The 23,535-nt window shown below is 37.9% G+C and overlaps 1 protein-coding gene across 25 annotated transcripts in view; it reads right to left on the reverse strand.

Moving 5' to 3' along the window:
• The window catches only part of LOC108718075 (disks large homolog 1), a 129,137-nt gene that overhangs the window by 39,581 nt on the left and 66,021 nt on the right, over nucleotides 1-23,535 (reverse strand). For 15 of the 25 annotated variants that reach the window (XM_041564807.1, XM_041564806.1, XM_041564810.1 and 12 more), the window contains 5 exons: nucleotides 22,585-22,683; nucleotides 17,576-17,626; nucleotides 8,857-8,907; nucleotides 5,670-5,794; nucleotides 3,965-4,134 (listed from right to left, as the gene is read on the reverse strand). In XM_041564807.1, the coding sequence (XP_041420741.1) occupies nucleotides 3,965-4,134; nucleotides 5,670-5,794; nucleotides 8,857-8,907; nucleotides 17,576-17,626; nucleotides 22,585-22,683 (496 nt within the window). The remainder of the gene's footprint in view (nucleotides 1-3,964; nucleotides 4,135-5,669; nucleotides 5,795-8,856; nucleotides 8,908-17,575; nucleotides 17,627-22,584; nucleotides 22,684-23,535) is intronic. The other 10 variants (XM_041564811.1, XM_041564817.1, XM_041564815.1 and 7 more) reach the window with 1 other exon arrangement.

Raw genomic sequence — 23,535 nt, forward strand, 5'->3', positions numbered from 1 at the left:
CAGCTTAACGAGTCAAAAAGCTTATGGCAAGCTTATTGCCGAACAAGCTGGATGTTGCTTAGAAACACAGCTTACGTGAACATCAGCAGCAGCCACTTTTTCTTTTTCATAGGATAAGATTTTGTTTTAGAGAGAGATTTTGCATTTTATATACTGTGCTATTAGCAAAAGCTGTAATGATCACACAATATTAGGCTTCTAGGACATCTTATTTAACAAATGATTCAGATGAATTTTATTGGAATATCCCAATAGAAGGCATTTTTACTTTGGCAGCTCTACATGTCTAACAAAGTGCTAGAAGGAATGATGCAACTATGACACAATCTAATCAGCTGGAATAAGAATGATTGCCTTCCTCTAAATAAGCCAGAGGACCTGCAGTGCAAAGAAAGCCCCAAATGCAAACCCCTGTAAATAATGAATATAATTAAGAACTTAATAGACAAAAAGGGAGTCCTAACGTTCACCTATTAATATAAATACAATTCAAAAAATGTCATAGTAATGAATAGTGCATGGGTGAGTTTTTATCTATTAAGCTCTAAACACATTTAAATCTGCCCCTTAGTGTATCATGTGGCATTTAAGATTCTTAAAGAAGCAGTTCAGTGTAAAAATAAAAACTGGGTAAATAGATCGTATGTGCAAAATTTCTAATATAGTTAGTTACCCAAAAATGTAATCTATAATGGCTGGAGTGACAGGATGTCTAACAGAACAGAAAACAACTTCCTGCTTTTGAGCGCTCTAACTCGGAGTTAATCAGCGACTTTAAGGGGTGCCACATGGCCACATGGGACATAATAGTTCAGTGAGTTTGCACTTGAACCTTAGCATGCAGCTCAGATTCAAGAGCAAACAGTTATGACTGATGTGGCTCCCCCTTAAGTCACTGATTGGTTACTGCACGGTAACCAATCAGTGAAAACCAAAAGAACTGAAAAGCAGGAAGTAGGGTTCAGGCGATTATGTTACACATCAAGTCACTCCAGCCTTTATTCACTAAATTTTTGGATAACTAAATATATTGGGGGGGGGGAATATTTTGCGCAGCCTATTTACCCAGTTTTTATTTTTATACTGAACAGTTACTTTAAGACAGAAGGAGCTTTCCAGCACTGTTAGGCTTTCCTACATTATTTGCCTGGCCTTCTGCTAGTAACATCATGAGCCATGCTTAGACTGTGTTGATTGAGAGAAGTAGTGCTCTAAAGGAATGGGTTAATATGGGAACATATGCTGACAAGACACAGAGATTTTATTAGAGGTTCCAGTAGGGAGATGTGTAAGTAGGCAGTGCATTTATCTTGTTACACAATTTTTTGACGTCAGGCCAATCCAATCAGGAATTTGATTTGATTTGACAGTTTGTTCCCCTTTGAACTAAAGATTTAAAAAAAAAAAAGTCTAGTGGAATATGTGGAACGTTGGCCAACAAAGCGACCACTTTTGAATGGAGTTTTATATGGAAAGACAGCATCCAAATAATATCAAATTCAGTGAAATAGATCATTAATATATTTCTCAGCTAGATTAAATATATAAAACTTTCACATTTGTCTTAAACGAGCACGACTATCATCATCTTTGCTAGGCTGCAGCGACAGTAAGAAAGTCAAGATCACATCCCTCCAGATAGCTGCCAGGAGAGACATCAACCCAGATTATACTACTGTATAATATACATAACACCTTTTAGGGTACAAGGGTTGGTTACTGGTTTAGCTAGGAAAGTGCCAGGCCCTCTACACCAACTTTCCTCCTCCTCAGCTGCATCATTCCTTCCAGCATTTGAAAAATGTAAAGTAGGGCAATAAGATCTGCCATGCATAGCGTGACCATGCCCATTTTATGGCCACACCCCTAAGTACCATGTCCATTTTACAAAATGTGGCAGTTTGTGAAAGCTTGAACACATTTCTGGGAGTTTTAGGATCATCTTGTATGTATTATTACAGATTTGCTAATGAAGATAAAGTTGCCCTTTAGGGCAGTGACACACAGGGAGATGTCACCGCAAATTAGTTTTTTTGCATTTCGGCGACAAGTCGTGCATCTATAGTGATTTCCTTGGCATGTTCTCATACCCGTGGTTTCCGCTGCGTGTTTTTATTATGAATGGTGAATGGATGCCAAGATGCTGGGACAGAACAATTTAAAACTGCCGCCCAGGAAATGACGTATATTTACATACAATCGTGACTACTAATCTCCCAGTGTGTTTTACGTTGGTAGATTTCAATACTTGGAAATGGAATTGTCTATTTCAGTGAAGTCGCTCAGAAAAGGGTCTCCATGCGTTTTGGAATGACATGCGGCTAAAAGTAGCCTGGTATGTTTTGACGCTGGCAATTTACATTATTCTCATTCCGGTTTACAGTGACAGAACTTACTAATTCTTGATGGTCAGCGGGTCCGGGTTGCGGATAAGGTACTTGTGGGTTCCAAAAAAAGGACCCACGCAGGACTCTAGATTACAATTCAAACGTGTGAAATTTGACACTGGAAAATTCAAATTTACTATTTGACTCTTGATAAATCTGCCCCTAAGTACAAAGTTAAAAGAAACTTTGGTTCTAGTAGGATAAGAGAGCACTATTTCTAACAGAAAGGCAAAGACTGGTAGGAATGCATGGTGTATTGAAAAAAGTGCTCAGTCCTATCTGCTTCTGTAAATCATGCACCTACCTTTTTCCCTGTTGGATATTATTTTTTTCTTTTTGGCCAAAAGTTTGGAAGATAATGAATTTAGAACTGAAAAAATCTTTACCTCATAGACTACCTTTATCTTGAGTCTCCCCCCAGACATCAGAATATAAATGCTAAAACCTTTTCGACATGGAAACATATGAACAAACAAATCCCTGTTGCTTGTCATGGCAAAAAGCACTGGTGGACCATAAAATGCAGGGGGGGGTCAGCTATGAGGCAATAAATGGACTACCAAAATACATCCATACGCCCTATCACTTGCGGTTCACACCATAATAAATAATATATTTGTTACGAGGAGATATTATATAGTGAATAAAGTACCCCCTTTTGTAAAATATAAGGATATTATAAGTTACCGAGGAGTTTCATGACCATATAAAAACACGAGGCCGAAGGCCGAGTGTTTTTATACAGGTCATGGAACTCCGAGGTAACTTCTAATATCCTCATATTTTGCAACTGGGGGTAATTTATTTATTATAATACACAAATTTCGGTGAGTCATGTGACAGAAATGACATCAGAACTCACCGTTTATAACTGATGACATCAGAACTCACCGTTTATAAGGCTATAATTTACAAGATATTCATGGCTTTTGTGTATTATACCATCTTATACCCATCTGTTAGGACGAATAGTTCCCTTCCAAATACGGCTGTCCGGGTGAAATCCAGACAGGTGGCAACCCTATGTCAAATTATGGCATAAAATGTGCTCTTTTTCCAAAACTGTACCTACAATATGGTAATAAAGCTTGTTTTTGCAATAGGTTCTCCTATCTCCTAAACAAACAAAAATGAAGAATTCTGAACTAGTTTCAGGAAAATAATAAGCAGGCAATAAGTCAGATGATTAAAGGTAAGATTTTCCATAGTTAGCCAGCATAACCTTTCATTTAAGATAGTCAACCAACACCCACCTATAACTGCCACTTATTTCTGCCATGCTCCTTCATTATGGTTGCTAAGAAACTTTCACAGGGGTAAAGAAGGTAGAGCAGACGCCAAATTCTACCTACATTTCACATTTAAACATATGAGAAGCCAATTAAGTTTAAGTAGTAAGCTTACATCCAAATATGTTTTGCAAATAGAATAGTTTCCCCCTTTTAACATTGTTATATTCTTCAAGCAACAAACAAACAATCCCAGTAAAAAGGTTTAGTGATGAGTGGTTATAAGTGAGCAAGCATTATGTTAACTAATTAAGGAAATGAGGAAAACATTTGTAATACTGAACTCACCTTTGGGGCCTTTAACAAGCTTTAGCTCCATTATTTTCTCTGTTGCGGGCTTTCTGCTTCTGACATACAGACGGACAATAGATCCTGCATCCTTTAACGCCTCAACAGCTTTGCTGTGTGTAACATCATGTACGTCCACTTCATTCACTCGTAATATACAGTCATTAACCCTGAAGGCAGAATTGTGGGTTTAGTAACTGTGGTACTGATGAAATCCAGGTAAAAACAGCTCCACTAAGATAATTGCCGTGCTATTCTGAAGGCTCAGGACAATGCATATCTATATGGCATACTCTTTAAAAGATTGTTAGGTACAGAGGTAAGGCTCATAGAAGCCATTAAGCAGATATTCTAGTGTTTTATTGTTTCCTTTTTTCTCTGTAATAATAAAACTAAATATATTAGAAACATTTTCTATTTTGCACAGCCTACTGAACTGTTCCTTTAATGATTTTTAGCAGACAATGTGTGGTGATCCAAATTATGGAAAACCCTATGTCCCAATCATTCCAGATAATAGATCCGATACCTGTATATAACCTATGAAACAGACAGATAACTCTTTCATTTGTAAGGTGGAATAGACAAAAAAGCAATCCATATCACTCTAGTGACTGCTGAATAGTAGGACCTTGAGATTTATGCTCAAATACACTAATCCTTCATATACAAAAACCAAAAATGCCAACACCCTAGGCCTAGGACTTGAGTAGAAGAGTGGCTACACTGGGCAACTCTGCACCAGTAGGAATTAAACAGGAGTCTGACACATATAAGATATGCAGTCAACTTCCAGGGATACGGTCATGGGAATTTTTTCCCCCCCAAATGTATCAGTAAATAGTGCTGCTCCAGCAGAATTCTGCACTGAAATCCATTTCTAAAAAGAGCAAACAGATTTTTTATATTTAATTTTGAAAATCTGACATAGGGCTAGACATATTGTCAGTTTCCCAGCTGCCCCCAGTCATGTAACTTGTGCTCTGATAAACATCAGTTAAACATCAGTTACTCTTTACTGCTGTACTGCAAGTTGGAGTGATATCACCCCCCCCAGCAGCCTAACAACAGAACAATGGGAAGGTAACCAGATAGCAGCACCCTATCACAAAATAACAGCTTTTCAAATTGCAGTGGTAGGCTGGCACAAAAACTGGACTGGTAGATCTAAGAACAGCACTCAATAGTAAAATCCAGGTACCACTGCGACACATTCCGTTACATTGAGTAGGAGAAACAACAGCCTGCCAGAAAGCAGTTGCATCCTAAAGTGACATGAAAAGCACCGAAAGCACTTGAACAGGCAAAATTACCTGAGATGGCTGCCTACACACCAATATTACAACTAAAAAAAAATACACTTGTTGGTTCAGGTATTCAATTGTAATAATTATTTGCAGTGTAAACAGTGTAATTTAGAAATGAAAACTACACCATAAAAATTATGACTGAATCCCTTTAACAAATTTAGTGGCGGCAGGGGGAGGTCCTTGAAATCTATGTTGCAATGAATTAATTCTTCAAACAAGAAAACAATGTGCCAATTCTGCGTATTCTGCATAAATACACACTGGCAGGTATTTTTGTTTAACGGTCATTTAAAATGAGAATGATTTTCATACGAGCATGCAATCAGTAAAACACCTTTATGGACTGGTTTGCTGATTTCAGCTATATAGAATATAGAAAGTTCAGATTTAACTACCGTAATCTTCCATCTTGTGCCGCTGCTCCTCCAGAAATAATTTTTGTAATAAAAATACTTGTGTCATCTCCTATGTGTGGGTTATCTGTGCCACCTGCAATGCTAAAACCAAGTCCCGAAGTGCCCTAAAGGTAAAATAAAGAAGTGGTTAACACACAGTACAAGGTTTTGTTGCTGAAGACTTCATTTCTGAGAGAGACCAACATAGCTGCTCTGAAGCAAGTTGTTTTCAGTTAAAGCTGATCCCACCACTAGGGGTCAGCAAAATGTGACAAAACTTCAAAGAGTTGATGTGTGTGCAGTGGTTTCTTGGTCCAAATCCCTCCTGTGAATCTTGTGGAGAATTTAAATACATTAGGAGCCTATTTATCATGCTGTGTAAAAATATGAAGTGAAGCATTACCAGTGACATTGCCCACAGCAATTAGATTTCAACAGTTAGAAAACAAAAGCAAAGATCTGATTGGTATCAGTGAGCAGCATCACCTGTAATGTTTCACTCCATTTTTACACAGCATAATTAATAGACCCCTAGATGATTTACCAGGGATCGACAGACTCAAGTAACAGAACATGGGAAAACTGTGCTCATAGCTTGTGCAGAAAAAAACCTATGTATAGTGAATGCAGGGAGGAGGAGAAAGGAAAGTTTTGGAAATCTTTTATTATTTTATCATTATTGACATGTATTTATATAGCTCCAGCATATTTCACAGTACTGTAAAGTAAATGTGTTTATACAACTAAATACTTTACAGTGCTGTGAAATATGCTGGAGCTATGGAACATATGGAGTTATATATATCACAACCAATACCGGTACAAAAGGTGAGGAAGGCCCTGTGCAAAAAGAGGACATTTGATTTTAACCTGGTATTGCATTTGGTAGCAGAGTGAGGGTAGGCTTCTCTAAATAAGTGCGTTTTAAAAGATTTCTTGTAAGCAGAAAAGGTGGGAGAAATTTAGACTGTGGGAGAGAATTCCAGAGGAGCCCTTTTAAAGTTTTGAATGCGAGCGTGTGTGGACACAATGAGAGAAGAGTTGAGTAGCAGGTCAGTAAAGGATCGTAGTAAGCGGTTGGGTGAGTATATAGAGATGAGTTCAGAGATGTAGGGTGGGGTTGAGTTATAAAGTGCTTTGGATGTCAGGGTCATTAATCTGAATTTAATTCTGAAAGGTAAAAGAAGCCAGTGTAGGGATTGGCAGAGTGGCATGGCAGAGGAGGAGCGGTTGCTGAGGTGTATAAGCCTAGCAGCAGTGTTAATTAAGGAAAAATTAAAATACCGAGTTACAGTAGTCTAGATGTGATATGACAAGAGAGTGAATAAGAATTTTGGCAGCATCTTGGGTGACAAATGATCGTATTTTGGATATGTTCCTTAAGTGGAAGTGACATGATTTAATAAGTGACTGGATATGAGAAGTGAAGGACAGGGCACAATCTAGGATAACCAAGGCACTGGGCTTGGGAAGACTGGGTGATAGTAGAATTGTTAGCTATGATAGATACTAGTGGTGTTAGTTGGAGGAAAGAGAACCATTTCAGTTTTAGAGAGGTTTAATTTAAGGTAGCGTTGCGACATCCAGGTAGAGATAGCGGACAGGCAGGAAAAGACCTGAGTTAGGAGTTCTGGGTTTAGATCAGGAGAGAAGAGATAGATCTGAGTGTCGTCAACATAGAGGTGGTAGTAGAAACCATGCGAGTTTAGTTTGCCAAGGGAGGAAGTATAGACGGAGAATAAGAAGGGGCCCAGGACAGAGCCTTGAGGAACCCCAACAGAAAGAAGTAGGGGAGAAGATGCTACTCTGTTGTAGGAGACACTGAAGGAATGATTAGTGAGATAAGAAGACAACCAGGTCAAAACTGTGTCACGAAGGCCAAGAGCATGGAGGGACTGGAGGAGGGGAGGGTGATCTACAGTGTCAAATGCAGCTGAGAGATCAAGCAGTATTAGTAGTGAGATATGTTTGTTGGCTTTAGCTGTTAAAAGGTTGTTAGTTAGTTGGGTTAGGGCAGTCTCAGTGGAGTGTTGTGGCTTAAAACCAGATTGTAGGGGGTCCATCTGGTTATTATCAGAGAGAAATGAGGTTAGTCGGTTGTAGACAAGGCGATCAAGTAGTTTAGAGATTAAAGGTAGTAGAGAGATAGGTTGGAGGTTGTCAAGATTTGAGGGATCAAGAGAGGGTTTTTTTCAGAATGGGGGTGACAAGAGCATGTTTTAGTTGAGAAGGAAACATTCCAGTTGAGAGTGAAACATTAAATAGATGAGTTAAGGCTTTGATTAGACAAGAATTGGTTTTGTGTATTGGTATTTTCCCAATAAATCATACCCAGACCTACAAGTCATGCAATTAGGTCTACAATATATGGTTTCCCTGCGTTAAACATATTTGATAGCATGTATGCCTGTTTGGTTAAAGCGCTTCTGTACAAAATCCGCCATTGAATCTGCAGACTTCCAATAAAATCAATCTCCATACAGATGATCATGAGTTAAATATCTCTGAAATTTTACTTGGTCTGCACTGCACTGCAGTCCATTAGATGCCACAAGCGTCCTCATTAGCAGTCACTCATTGCTGGGAATTTGCTTGAACCATTAGCAATCAATGTAAGGATGCACTTACGTGGACATTTTTGTTTGTTTAGTACAGTACAGTCCAAAAGATAGATGCACTTGATTACAATTAATCTCCATGTACAGTGTGCAGCCAACAGACTTACTGTAATAAATATTTAACATAGTATTGCATGGTGAAAATTATCAGAGGGGCATTTTTCCACCCAGTCCTATGGAAGTAGAATGTAGAAAACAGCTGCTGTGTTTACAGCACACCAGGCTACTACTGAGGTAACTAGAAGGCACCAAGGAGGAAAAGCACAGTCTTTTAATCAGAATAAACACATTAATCAGAATAGAACATAACAGGAGAAATTCAGCAATCAAAACACCTGTGTTTGTGGTTTCCAATTCCAATGACCACGTTTTCAGGCAGATGCTGCTGTAAGAATGGCCCACACACACAAATCTCAATAATCCCCAACTACCAGCAGTAATGTCTGGCATTTTCACTCACCTGATGTTTTATTTTCAATATCTGTAGATACATTATACAGATACATCTAACAATACTTCACAGTTTATATCACCGTGTAGATCCTGAAACTGATAACATTCTTCCTTACCCTTTCCAGCGTAATTTCCTCATATTCATATTCGGCATCTGTGCCATTAACCTACAAAAGGTGAAGAAAAAAATTAGAACTTGGAAGGTTAGTTTCTGTATTTATAAAGGGATATGGCGACTCTCACCATTCACTTTGTACAGTGGTTCCCAAACTGCTAAAAATATAGAAGAAGAATAATAATGGTGGCATTCTGATCACCACTCCTCTCTGTAGGAGGTCAACAGCTTTAAGAAAAAGCTAACTGTGTTCCACAGGCCTTACTGCAAATGGTTTCAGATCAAACATAAGGTTTTGTCCCCTGAACCCACACATGGTTAAAAATAAATAACATTTTTGCTGCTTTGCATCTATAGCAGGGTGATTACTACAGTTATTCACCCAAAATCTTTAATTGTCATCCATTCAGGTGGAAAAAGCTCTAACTTTTTGTGATTGTGTTGATCTTTAAGATGCAAACTTGATCTGCCATTGCCAAAAAGGTTCAATTTAGTAAGCATTGGAGGGCAGCATACATGAGCAGATAAACGACCAAGTTGGTCTGAAGGGCTCAAATTGTCATCTTAAATCTGCCTATGGTTACCCTAACATATGTAAAGTTTGTCTGAAAGCATATAACCGCTCAATAATAAAGCCTCACCAACACACCAGATCAGTTGCCTGTCAAAAGGATAAGTTAAGGTGGCCATAGACTCCAAGATCCGCTCGTTTGGCGACATCGCCAAACGAGCAGATCTTTCCCCGATATGCCACTAAACTGCATGGCTATATCGGGGGTAATTCGAACGCTCGGCCATATCGCCGAACGATCGAATTACGATGCGCTAAGCGGCTCCGACGGGTCGGTCGGGTAAAAATCCAACCTTCCCGATCGATATCGTGGCCAGATATCGATCGGGAAGACCCGTCGGAAGCCCCCATACACGGGCAGATAAGCTGTCAAATCGGTCCAAACGACCGATATCGGCAGCTTTATCTGCCCGTGTATGGCCACCTTTAAACCTAATACCTAGAAATTCATTCAAACACATTTAGAACTTGCTCAAGAGCTACAGTAAAAAATAATTCTGCATAATATCAGCCAACAACCAAATCAAAATATAAAGTACAGATGAAAAACTTTTTGTGCAATGAAATTAAATATAATTCTGTGCAACAGAAAGCATTAGGTCTGTCCTCTGCAATACCTAGTGCTGTATGAGTTGAGAAAAACTCTACCTGCACCCGACCCTAACCCATGCGCCACATTTCATTTATAGGACAGGCGCGCACCTATAAAACTGGAAGTCAGAAGCCGACAAGAGCGCGTCCGACCTGCTGTGGGTATTGTGCCAGCCTGCACACCACTATTGCTAGCCTAATTTTTGAAAATACTCTTTTCTAGAGGTTTTAGCACATTTTTCTTCTTCCACAGCTCCACCTGTTGGCAGAATTATAACTTCAAGCCTTGATTAAAATTAAAAAAAATAAAAACATTACATTATATATATATATATATATATATATATATATATATATATATTTTTCAGTAGCAGTATGCACAAAATGTCTCTGTCTTAAATATATTGATAATGGGTTGAGTGCAGAGGAATCTTGTATTTGTCTATATATATATATATATATATATATATATATATATATATATATATATATATATATATATATATATATATATATATATATATATATATAAAATACACAAGCTATGAATAGCTTGCAAATTATATCCTTATAAACGTTGAGTTCTGATGTCATCAGTTATAAACGGTGAGTTCTGATGTCATTTCTGTCACGACTCACTGAAATTTGTGTATTATAATAAATAAAGTACCTCCAGTTGCAAAATATGAGGATAGTTACCTCTGAGTTCCATGACCTGTATAAAAACACTCGGCCTCGTGTTTTTATATGGTCATGAAACTCCTCGGTAACTTATAATATCCTTAAATTTTACAAGAGGGGTACTTTATTCACTATATAATTTAGAAATGTAAATCTTTTTAGACCTATACAATAATACATACTGCAAAGAAATGAAGGCTTCACGGTTTCTGAAAGACTGCCTTTTAGTTAAATGCCTTTGACCTAGGGTGCCAAGTGTAGAACCAAAGACCAGACCAAGTGTTACTGGTGGCAAAGCTTAAAGGTAAACTCTAACCCGAACAGTTTAGGTCTTTAGAAAAATACATGAAACCACTCATAAGACCCTGTTTCATGTAAATAAACCATATTAAAACCATATTGATTATAATATACTTTTATTGTAGTATGTACCATTGGGTAATCCTAAATGAAAAATTGCCATTTTAAAGGAACAGTAACACCAAAAAACATGAAAGCCTTTTAAAGTAATGAAAATATAATGTACTGTTGCCCTGCACTGGTACATCTGGTGTATTTGCTTTAGAACCTCTATTATAGCTTATATAAACAAGTTGCTTGGTAGCCATGGGGGCAGCCATTCAAAGCTGAAAAAAGGCACAGGATACACGGCAGATAACAGATAAGCTCTGTAGTATACAATGGGATTCTTCAGAGCTTATCTGTTATCTACTGTGTATGCTCTGCTTGAATAACTAACCCATGGTTACACAGCAGCTTGTTTATATTATACTATAACTATAGTAGTGTTTCTGAAGCAAACACAGCATTTTTACCAGTGCCGGGCAACAATGTATTATATTGTCATTCCTTTAAAGCAGTTTTATTTATTTTTTGTGTTCCTTTAAGAACTACGGGCTGCCCATTGATCCTACAATTTACAGTACAAACTCAACCAAATGAAGGGCACACATAGATGTTAGTTCACATGAGCCAATTACTGTACAAAGATCTGTTTTTTACTCCTCCACTTCCTGTTACAGAGCTGCAGTATTTCTAGTCAGGTGGTCTCTGGGGCAGCACACAGATCATCACAACATGGTGGTCCAAGGTAAAGATGTAAAATAGCAATATTTACTCAAACATATATTCCATTTTGATATAATTATTTATTATGCTACATAATATGATATAAGCTGTTGCTTAAGTATATTTTGTGAGGGAATAGTTTTTCTTTAAATTACAAATTGACAAGTTTTGCCATTATTTAATATAAATGAACATTATTATTTAATATAAACAATTAATGTCTCTCCTGTATCTAACAAGGGAATCTAAGTTTGTTTATGCCAATGATGACTCGAGTAGGGGTCTACCTAGCACACAGCAGGATCTCCTTAAATAAATAATTGAAATCACAAAGTGGTCACAGCAGCTGGTGACAAAAGAGTTAAAGGCATGCTTGTGGCTCTCATTTGCAGCTGAACTTCTGTTACTACATAATTTACCCTCAAATAAAAGGCTTCGGTTACATAGCACTCACTGAGTTTGTTAATTAGTACAATGGGACTGACAGATTACAACACAATAGTAAGCAATGTTTTGTATTTCCAAAGTTCTGAAACTTCCAACCACTTGCTAATATTATGTGCACCATTCTCACATAACAGATCAGTATCATTTTGATTATGATACTGATTATATAGAAGGAATAATCTCTTTGCTTTTAATGCAAGATCCATTACACACAGAATTCTAATAGCCTGTAACACTTCATGAACCATAACAAATGGTTTATGAAGCAACAATGTTGAGGTGCGGAGTCCATAACTTCCTCCACATAAAATTTCAGCCTTCACAGTGTAACCTATACATATTTTAGACATGAAGGGGCTGATTTATCAAAAATTAAGTACGCGTTTTTTTCTCAATTTAAGAAAAACGTAGAGAAAACACTCTGGGAAATGTATTTTCTGAAACTCTGAAGAGTCGGAATTAAAGGGAAAAAACAAGAAAAGCCGCCAGAAAAAAACTGGGCAAGTAAAAGCTGACGAGGTTGTATACAAGTCAATGGGAATGTTCTCCAAAAAGGTTATTTATTTTTTTATTTTCTCAGTTTATTAACAAATTCAAGATTTTTAGCGTTATCTTATTCTTAAGATAGCATAGCGTTTTATTTCCCCCTTGCCTACATTTCTTCTTCACAAACTCATATTTTGCTTAAGAGGCATGTTTATTATAGGGCGTATAGTAATGGGCAATTGGTTATTCATGAACTGTTGAAAAATCGTGAATTGCAATTAAAGCAAGCATAAAAAATAGTACTGGCAAATATGTTTGTGAAGATTCTCATTCATCCAGGTCATGGTATATTTATAGAAAAAAGTCAAATCAACTGGACTTGCTGTGTTTTTTTCCTTGATGACGTTTCACCAGTCTCAGACACAGACTGAAAGTGCCCACATTGTTCACCTCACCTGTTCACACTCATACAAACTGTTGGAGGGGCATCAGCATCTTATCACTGTATCACTGTATGTAGCACAGTATGACATGTACATTTTAGAGTCCTGATAGGTCTATTCTGCCTGCCCTATGCTCCCTGTGTGTGCCATACTCTGCTTGCCCTATGCTCCCTGTGTGTGCCATATTCTGCTTGTGGACACAGAACATGGGTACTTTTAGCAGGTATAACCTTGCTCGTTTATTGCGGATGCAACGTTTCGGGGCATGACCCCTTTCTCAAGCATTGAGAAAGATGTCACGCCCCGAAACGTTGCATCCGCAATAAACGAGCAAGGTTATACCTGCTAGTAGTACCCATGTTGTGCCGGGGGGGGATCTGTGTCCACGTTGCTTCTGAGGTTGCCCAATTCCTCTATCATCGAGCACCTGGGATTCGTTTGTTTCTGGACGGCCAGGGTGTGCGAGTGTAAGTTTTTCTTTTTACCATATTCTGCTTGTCCTATGCTCCCTGGGTGTGCCATACTCTGCTTGCCCTAAGCTCTCTAGGTGTGCCATATTCTGCTTGCCCTATGCTCCCTAGGTGTGCCATATTCTGCTTGCCCTATGCTCCCTGTGTGTGCCATACTGTGCTTGCCCTATGCTCCCTGTGTGTGCCATACTGTGCTTGCCCTATGCTCCCTGTGTGTGCCATACTCTTCTTGTCCTATGCTCCCTGTGTGTGCCATACTCTGCCTGTCCTACTCAGTACCCTGTGGGACGTGAACCTGATAGGGTTTGTTCTGGGGGATTGATAGCATATGGAAATTTTTGTTAGGGGCCCCTAAGGTGTTTAATCATGTGCTGGGGGTGCTGTGTTATCAAAAGGGGAGGAAGTGGCATATGGATTTAAGAATATGTTTATGGTATATTTAAGGGTATGACTTACATTTTTCACATATGAGTGATGAGTGATATCCCTGTAGTGAGTTTTTTTGGTGTGTTACCACCATTAATGCGGGTCTTGAGACAAAATGGGTGGGGTTTAAAAGGGGGAGTGGTCAAGACTAGCTACCATTATTGGCCCTCTGTACCACAGAAGTTGGACAGCACTACAAAGCTGCATTAATCAAAACTTTTAGCCCTGCCTAACAAACAATTAACTCCCCTCTACAGATCACTCCGTATGTAAGTTTAATGTAGCTAACAAAGCAAAAGCTTCAGCAGGAATTGTTGAAGTGTCCATCCTAGACCCAATTTATTCATATATGATAGTTTCCTAAATAGGAAAAAAAATAGTAAGAAAACTGAAATTGCAGATTGTGCTACTGTCACAAGACAAAAAGTTAGTAGTAATACAGTAATCACTAGCCAACTGTGAAAATGAGAAGAGATACTGCATACACATTTACAGTGAAAGCACTGGGAAAAGATCCAAGCAATATTAAACTTCATAAATACTGAAAATTTAATGCACAGCTTTAGCAGCTTTTGTTTATACGGAAATAAAAAGCAAAGAAAAGAGCTACAACACTATTGGCAGAGTAAAACAGCAGCAATCGGCTAATTGCTCTGGTTTCTTGGCCTAGGACTTCATAGGTTCTGTTTGTAAGATTTAGGGTATAAAAATATCAATCTTATGATAATCAAGAGTAACGTTCCAACATGCTAAATTGCACCAGTGCCATAGGGCACAACAACCAGATTTATTCTTTCATATGCGAGTCTATGTAAGTAGCCTACTCAGCCCCTACAGACCAAGTATAATGCGTTCCCAAAATCAAAAAAAAAAAATCACATTGGGTAGGGCCACATTTACGCATATATATGTGAACAAATGCAAGCCCCAAACTCATCCTAATTGGCACAATTAAGAAAATCCTTTCTGCGCTAACATCACCAATGATATTGGTCTCCAATGTTAATAAATACACCCATATGTTAAGAATTCAGAATGTCCGAAATAACATCCATTTCGATCAGTGCATTGAAATGCAAATTAATTCTAAGCCTACCAGGTAATGTCAGCCGATTTCTACACAAAACTGGGGTCCACCAGAGAGAAAAAGAAACCCTGGAGAATGGGTATCTTGTAAACAGAAAAAAATGAACAGAGAAAAAATGCATGTTACAAACCACAGAAAAATACTGAAGGGAAACTTTCTTACTGCAGAAAAAAAATGAAGCGGAATGCTCATCTTTCAGAAGGGTAATGATCCCAAACACAGGTCCAAAGTAACAATGGCAATAAGCTGAATGTCCTACAAACAATGGCATACTCAAAGGCATGTCTCAATACAACGGAGATTCTGCTCAAGCCTTATCAGACTAACCTGAACCTAGAGCAAATCTGCCTGGAAGAATGGGCTGAAAGCATTCATGATCAGTATGCTATTTAGCCCAACATATGTAAAGTTCTTACTGCTGTTAAGTTGGCTCTACAAAATATTAAAATCTGAGGACAATACTAAGAAAAATAACGCAAATAAGCAGTTTAGATTTAGAAGCATATAGACATATATACACAGACAAATTAGAAAAAGTTTTTTTTTTTCTCTTTAATCATGAATTCTACCCCCCCACGGTCAATGTGAATCCTTTGACTCCAACTCATGGTACCTCATGGTACCTCAAACTATAATATTGTGAGTTGTTGCTCTGCAATATGGTAAAACTGATGTGTTAGCTTCAGAAAGACTACTACAGTTTATATAAACAAGCTGCTGTTTAGCCATGGGGGCAGCCTTTCAAGCTGGAAAAAAAATGAGAAAAGGCACAGGTTTCATAACAGATAAAACCAGTGTAATGGACAGGGCTTATATGTGATCTGCTATGTAATCTGTGCATTTTTTTCCAGCTTGCATGGCTGTCCCCATATAAACTGTAGTCGTCTTTATGAAGCAAACACATAGCATTTACCAGTGCATGCTAACAGTATATGTACAGGGCCGGGCCAAGGTACTATGGCACACTAGGCAAGAGCTCCAATCAGTGCTCCCATCTGGTTCTGCATTACCATTTCCCACCTTACCATTCATATTGCCCCATGTACCTGTGCCAGCAGCCATCATATTGCCCCCATTTGTACCTGTTCCAACGGCGGTCGATCCCTCGGATTGCTCTCTAGCCCCAATCAGTACCTGTGCCAGAGGCAGCTAAAAAAAATTCATCATATTGCCCCTAATTTGTACCTGTGCCAGCAGGAGCCAAAAATCCATCATATTGCCCCAAACATCTGTGTACCGGTGCAAGCAGCCACCATATTACCCCATATACCTGAGCCAGCAGCAAAACCAATCCCAAAACCAATCCCTCATTTTGCCCCCAATCTGTAACTGTGCCTGCAGCGGCCAAAAAATCCACAAAATTTCCGCCAAATATGTACTTTTGCCAGCAGGAGCCAAGAGGGAGTGCTCCTGCCCGCAGTACGAACCACGGACAAGAGGGGTTTGGAACAGGTGGTTTATAAAATTGATACATACCATGATTGCACTATATATATATATATATATATATATATATATATATATATATATATATATATATATATATATATATATATATATATATATATATATATATATATATATATATATATATATATATATTTGGTGCTACTGTTCCTTTACTATACGAATGTATTTTCCGTGTTGATTCCGAGAGGCTGAATATGCACATATGAATATATTTCTTTTTCACTGAAATCCTGGTGTTGCTGGTCATTTTTTGGTCTATATATATATATATATATATATATTTGGTGCTACTGTTCCTTTACTATACGAATGTATTTTCCGTGTTGATTCCGAGAACATAACATACATACAAGCATTTCATCACTGCCAAAGCTCAAAAATATAAACCACATCCTTTGGTAGTTCTAAACCAAAAGCAAAGTTAAACTACATAAACCAAAAACAATTGGAAAACCTAAAATGTATTTATTATTTGAACCTGGCATTACCTGTAGACTAGCTGTTAAATACAATCCAAAATAATTGTTCTTAGAAACAGAAGTAATTCTGCTAGATCCTTCTTCATATAAGCTCCTAAAACTGATTTGCTTATTTTCAGTGCTTGTATTTAAAGTTATTAGGAGTCAGAGTTGGTACATTTTTGGTGAGTTTCTTCCGACTGACTCCACAGCTCTGCTAACATGTATGGTTGGTTTGGTTTGTGCACTGTGAATCATAGGATCCCAGGGGGTGATAGAAAATTGCCATTTTAAGAACCAACTATTTAGGATTACCCAATGGCGCATTCTACCTAAAAGTATATTATTATAAAAATGCTATATTTACATATGAGCGATTATGCAATAATATTTTTATAGCGACCTACATTATTTGGGGGTATAATTTTCCTTTAAAGAAAACCAGCTAGGGGTTTACATAAATATTGCTTAATATCTGCTTGATATAAGGATGTTGCATTTAGGGCACCTAAAAATACTTACATAAGGTGGAGTTTCCTGGTCAGTATTTACAATCACTGGTGGAGGATTTGCCTACAAAGGGGAAAAATAGATAAGATTAATACATGAAGTCACACGTTTCAGAATGTCCTGCAATGAACTCCTTAGAATCAAATAATTGAGTAGTCTAAATTAACATTAAAGGGAACCCGTCACCTATATATAAAAAGCTGTCTAATAAAAGTCCTTTTCAAATTAAACATGAAATCCAAATTCTTTTTTTTATTAAAGCGTTCATAACGGTTGTAAATTCATTTAAAAATCTTGGCTGTCAATCAAATATTGCCTGCCCCTCCTCTTTGCCTTAGAGGCGGTGCAAGCAATTACTTTCACTTTTCATTAAGTACTTTCTAGATTTCACTGCTCTACCAACATTCCCCCAGTTATCTTAACCATTTAATTGCGTAACTAGTGCATGGGGATGGACATCAGACCCCCTATTCTGGTGCACAAACAAGATTCAAATAAGTTATACAATGTAATTAAAGCTCATTTTGCTTGACCAATATGATAAAATAGGATTTTGAACATTTTTTTGGGTGATGGGTCCCCTTTAAAGTAAACAAAATTCAAGTAATGTAGCTCTCCTGTAGTTTTCAAAGCTGTTTCAGAAACCTCTGCATCCTTTGTCAAACAAGCAATAAACTATCGCACATACAATAAAGAATTAACTACACATGCTTAGAATCAAGGTGCTGGCACTTGCCAGCATCATAGGTTCTATGTTTCTGAGCTCCATTCAAATTAATGGAAAAGGGAATTGCTAGGCAACACACAGTTTCAGAGCAACTGCAGACACTGGCAGGGAAAGGCTTAACGCATGCTAATATAACATGAACCTGAAAGACTAGGAAATATTCAAACAGATTGTATGACATCCATTCCTAGACTTTGCAAGGCTAGTAAACAATACAGCTTACCAATAGCAGCAGTAATATTTATAGCAAAATACTTAGATCAATTAAATGTAAATCTTAATCTAAGCCCATAGTCCAATACACATCCTCTTTTAAAGGAGAACTAACCCCTAAAAATGAATATAGTTAGTAATGACGTTTTATATACTGAACTAGCATAAAGGTTACACAACTCTATAGTAATAAAGATCCAGATCTTCAAAATTGTCACAGGAGTTTCCCATCTTGAATTCTGTTAGGAGTGTCAGTGACATACACATATTCAATGTGATTTTTAGAAGCTGTTGAGAAGCTAAGCTTATGGGGTTTTTACAAATCATCGAGCAGAAAATGAGGTTTGGCTGTCATATAAGATGATGCTACAGTGCTGATGAATAAATTCTGATGCTAATTGTGCTGGCTTCTGAGCTGCCATGTATCAATAATCTGAATTATGTACTAATCAGCCTTATATTGCGAATATGAATGAATGAATATAAATATCTATATATCTATCTATATCTATATCTATATATATATTCATATTCGCAATATAAGGCTGATTATATATATATATGCTAAGTAATTAAGAGCAGCACAGATCATATGCAGTCAGCAGAAAAGAAGATGAGGAGCTACTGGGGCATGCTTGGAGGCACAGATTTTTACTGCTAAAAGGATGTGGCTACCTTGAACTAGTATAGAAGTCCAAAACATAATGTACATTTATGCCCTACTCCTTTAGCTTTAGTTCTCCTTTAACAGTATAAACCATTCGTCCGGTTTTAAGAACAACAAAAAGGTTCCATGAGTTCTACATTCCAAAAAAAATGGAGAGAGAGAATGACTCATGAAATTGCACCACCGCACAATGTTAGAGATTCCCACCATTTAAACAAGATTAAAATTTAACTTTTAATAATTAAAAATACGCCTAGAAATCACACTGTTGAAATATGAAATCAGGAGAACTCAAGAGAGGATAGAGGATTGGATTACTAAGTATATGAATGACAACCTAAGTAAGCGAATCCCACTCCTCTGTTAGATATAGAGGATAGATTTTCCATCCCCCTGCCTGATAAAGTTAAGCTGGCCATAGATGTTGAGATTTTTAAAAGATCAGATCCTGATCGTGAGACCACGATCTTCTCAGAACGATCGTACGAATTTACCATCAACTAAAAAGACCAATTTACCAGGAAAACAAAGGGGAGCTGCCTGCTTGGCCCTGCAAACATAGAGAGATTGCACTGGGGCCGACAAAGATTTTTAGACCTGGCCGATCAATTTCCCGACAGATGTCGGCCGAAAAATCGTAAGATGTACGATCGTTCGAATACCACTAACCGCACGATAATTTCGAAGGATTGGTCGGGCTTCCCTAAAATCGGTCGTTCGGCAAGAAGAATCGTCGTGTCTATGGGGAGCTTTAGGCGGCTAACTATCAGGCAGGTGGGGGGCGGAAAATCTGAATCTATTGGGCTGGAAGGGAAGAAGGGTAGTACGTGTGTGGTTCTTGAGCCGACTGATGGAATTAGGCAGAAGCGGTTACAGGCAGGATTTAGGTGGGTGGCTCTTAAGCCGACTAATGGAATTAGGCAGAAGCGGTTACAGGCAGGATTTAGGTGGGTGGCTCTTAAGCCGACTAATGGAATTAGGCAGAAGCGGTTACAGGCAGGATTTAGCGATAATAACTACTGGTGCTGTTAACAGTTGTGCCGACCAGTGGAGTTGGGTGGGCGGAATAGCGGACTGGTTAACAAGACGCTCTGGTTCTGACAGCAGCCTCTGAGATCTTTAAAGCAGAACGATCTCCGCTCTCTTGCTGTCCCGACCGTAGCTTGAGAACACACAACAATATTGAGCTCCTATTACCGTGACATCTGCTCTCCTCGCAACCAATCCCTATACCCAGCACTATCTAACAGAGGAGTGGGATTCGCTGACTTAGGTTAAGTCATTCATATACTTAATAATCCAATCCTCTATACTCCGTCATTGAGCAGCTGACCTTGTGTCAATATAGCTCTCTCTCCTGAATTCATTTTATACCGTGTGATTTCTGGGCGTATTTTTAATAATTAAAAGTTACATTTTAATCTCTCTTACATGGTGGGAATCTCTAACATAGATTGTGGGGTGGTGCAATTTCATGGGTCATTCTCTCTCTTCTGTGGTTTGAAGTAGTTAAACCTAGATGAGGTGGGGATTGCATTCAGGCCTATTGGATTCACAGGTGGGTGCTTTCTAACAATTACTAAAATTTATATGCCAATTTAGTAGGATTCATCAATAGGTCACTTATTAAGAGATACATGATCTGTTAAGTAATGTTATATTGAAGGTATAGTTTTCCTTTATTTGGCCTTCATGCTGACCTGCACACCCCCAGAGTAGAACTGGCCCTTCTACTTTAAAGTGGACCTGTCACTTACACATAAAATCTGTAGAACAAAGGTAATTTGCAAATTAAACACAAATATTTTTTTTTTCATTAAAACCTCCATACCTTATAAAGGTTATAAAGGAGTTTAAATATATGAGCTGTCAATCAAATATTATCTGCCCCAGACTGAAGGAAACTAAATTTAAAGGGGACTCTTCACCGAAAAAATTATTCAAAATCCTATATTATCACATCAGTCAAGAAAAATTAACTTTAATTACGATATATAAATTATCTGAATTGTGTTTCCTTCAATCTGGGAATTCATAATTATAGCAAGCAGGCAGGAGCCATTTTGTGGACACTTATTAAGGCAAGCCTTGCATCATCTCAGAATCTTGTTTATGCACCAGAATGGGGGACCTGATGTCCATCCCCATGCCCTGGCTACACAATTAAATGGTTAAGAGAACAGGGGGGATGTGGGGAGAGCAGTGACATCTAGGAAGTGCTGAATGGAAAGTGAAAGTAATTGTCTTCCCTGCCTCTATGCCCAAGGTATAGAGGAGGGGCAGACAATATTTGATTGACAGCTGAGATTTTTAAATGAGCTTACAACAGCTATGAATGCTTTAACAATATAAATTTAACAATATAAATTTGATGTTTAATTTGAAAAGGACTTATACAGTTTTTTTCTTTAAATAATAAATGCAGTGTAGGTAAGTTTTATTTTGCTCAACTAACATGATAAAAAATAATTTGAAATTATTTCTTTTAAGTATGGAATGCTTTGTATACAAATATGCACTCGGCCACAAAGAATAAAAATCCAAATACACAAAAGATATACATTACAGAAGCCTTTATATATTTGGTAGACATCATGGGGTTTATAATAAACGAAACCCTGTCATAAAAACAAGTGTGCATGCAACAAAAGAAACAGCTGGAATTTTGAATCAGTTCATCGACCCATGTAAATTAACCAGCAATTTGCTTAGATATATCTAGGGCAGTTTAAGGTGATAAAAATATTTTTTAGTGCATCATCTTAATATAGTCCAAACCCAAGAATGTATTATAGTGGAAAATTAGCCCACTACATGGAAAGAGCTGGACAGTGTTAGACACCTTAAGGACTGCTGCTTGTTTATCAGACAAGTTGACTATAAGGGTAGGGACACACTGGGCGATTTGGGGAGATTTAGTCGCCTGGCGACTAATCGCAGCGACTTTTCTCCCCGAATGTCTCCCCTCACTCTGCGCCTGGATAAAATGAAAAGTCGCCGGCGCTAATCACACACGGCGATTCATTTTCCGAAGTCGCCCGAAGTTGCCTCACGAGGAAACTTCGGGCGACTTCGGAAAACAAATCGCCGCATGTGATTAGCACAGTCGATTTTTCATTTTAGCCAGGCGCAGATCGAGGGGAAGCATTCGGGGAAGATTGGTCGTGGAAAATCGCGGCGATTAGTCGCCAGGCAACTAAATCTCCCCAAATCGCCCAGTGTGTCCCAGCCCTAAACCTTCCACCTTCAATAATTCAATCATCGGCTTGGTTGTCTAAAGTTACTGCACTGGTGCACTAATAATACCCATGTGTACCCAAAAACATGAAATGAAATGATTCACAGGACTGTTTAGGTAGTGGACGATGTACACAAACTATGTAACATTTTAAAAAACAAAGCACAAAGAAAGACCTGTGGAGTGGAGGATGGGATGACATTGCTCTCAGCAAGGACTGGAATAACAGGGATCACAGGGACAATGGGAGGACAGGGAGTGTCAGCTTCTGGGGTCTAAAAAAGGAGAAAAACACATTTAACAAATGAGGAAAGGTATACTAAAGAACATGGAACTAAGCACTAAATTCCCAAAGAAATATATATCCGATACATTTGGAGTATTAAAACACAAGGTTTTAAACTTAAGAGTTAATGAACATACTCCAGATGATTTCTAATTATTTAGAAAATACATACAGTACATTTCACATAGACCACTTAAAGTTCATACATAATATAGCAATAATCTTTAGCTGAATGCCCTGATACCACAAACCCTGGGGGGGAAAAAACGGTGCTTTTGCACAAAAATTTTCATCGTTACAAGTTTAACCAGCAAGAACTATATGTACACAACACAGTCATACAAACATCTCACCTACCTGCCTCCAGGATTTTTTTCCTTTATTGATTGGCCAAAACTATTTTCCAGTTTAAAATGCTGCCTACCAGAAGTGCTCTCTCTGTGTAGAACATGCACACACAATCTTATTTTGTATATTTTTTTCATATATATCATTACTTGAGTGCTTAAATTGTAAATATAAAAAGAATTACAGCTTATTTAAATCTTCCAATAAAGACATAAAATGCAATTCACCACTCTGTGATAGAATGCATAGAGTGCATAATAAAGTAGAACCGAGTCTATTAATTCGGCTTGCTTATGCAGGTAAGGCAACTATTATACAGAGAACACCAATACACATCAATGATATCTCCTATGAGGCCTATTTAAAGAAAAAAAAAACCAAAATTATATATATATATATATATATATATAAACAAATGTTTCACCGGCACTCACCCTCAATAGATCAAGTCCCGGGTGCTCCTCAGAGGAAAATAGATAGGTACAATCAGGAG

Source organism: Xenopus laevis, chromosome 5S (assembly GCF_017654675.1).
Source record: "Xenopus laevis strain J_2021 chromosome 5S, Xenopus_laevis_v10.1, whole genome shotgun sequence".
Taxonomy (NCBI): domain Eukaryota; kingdom Metazoa; phylum Chordata; class Amphibia; order Anura; family Pipidae; genus Xenopus; species Xenopus laevis.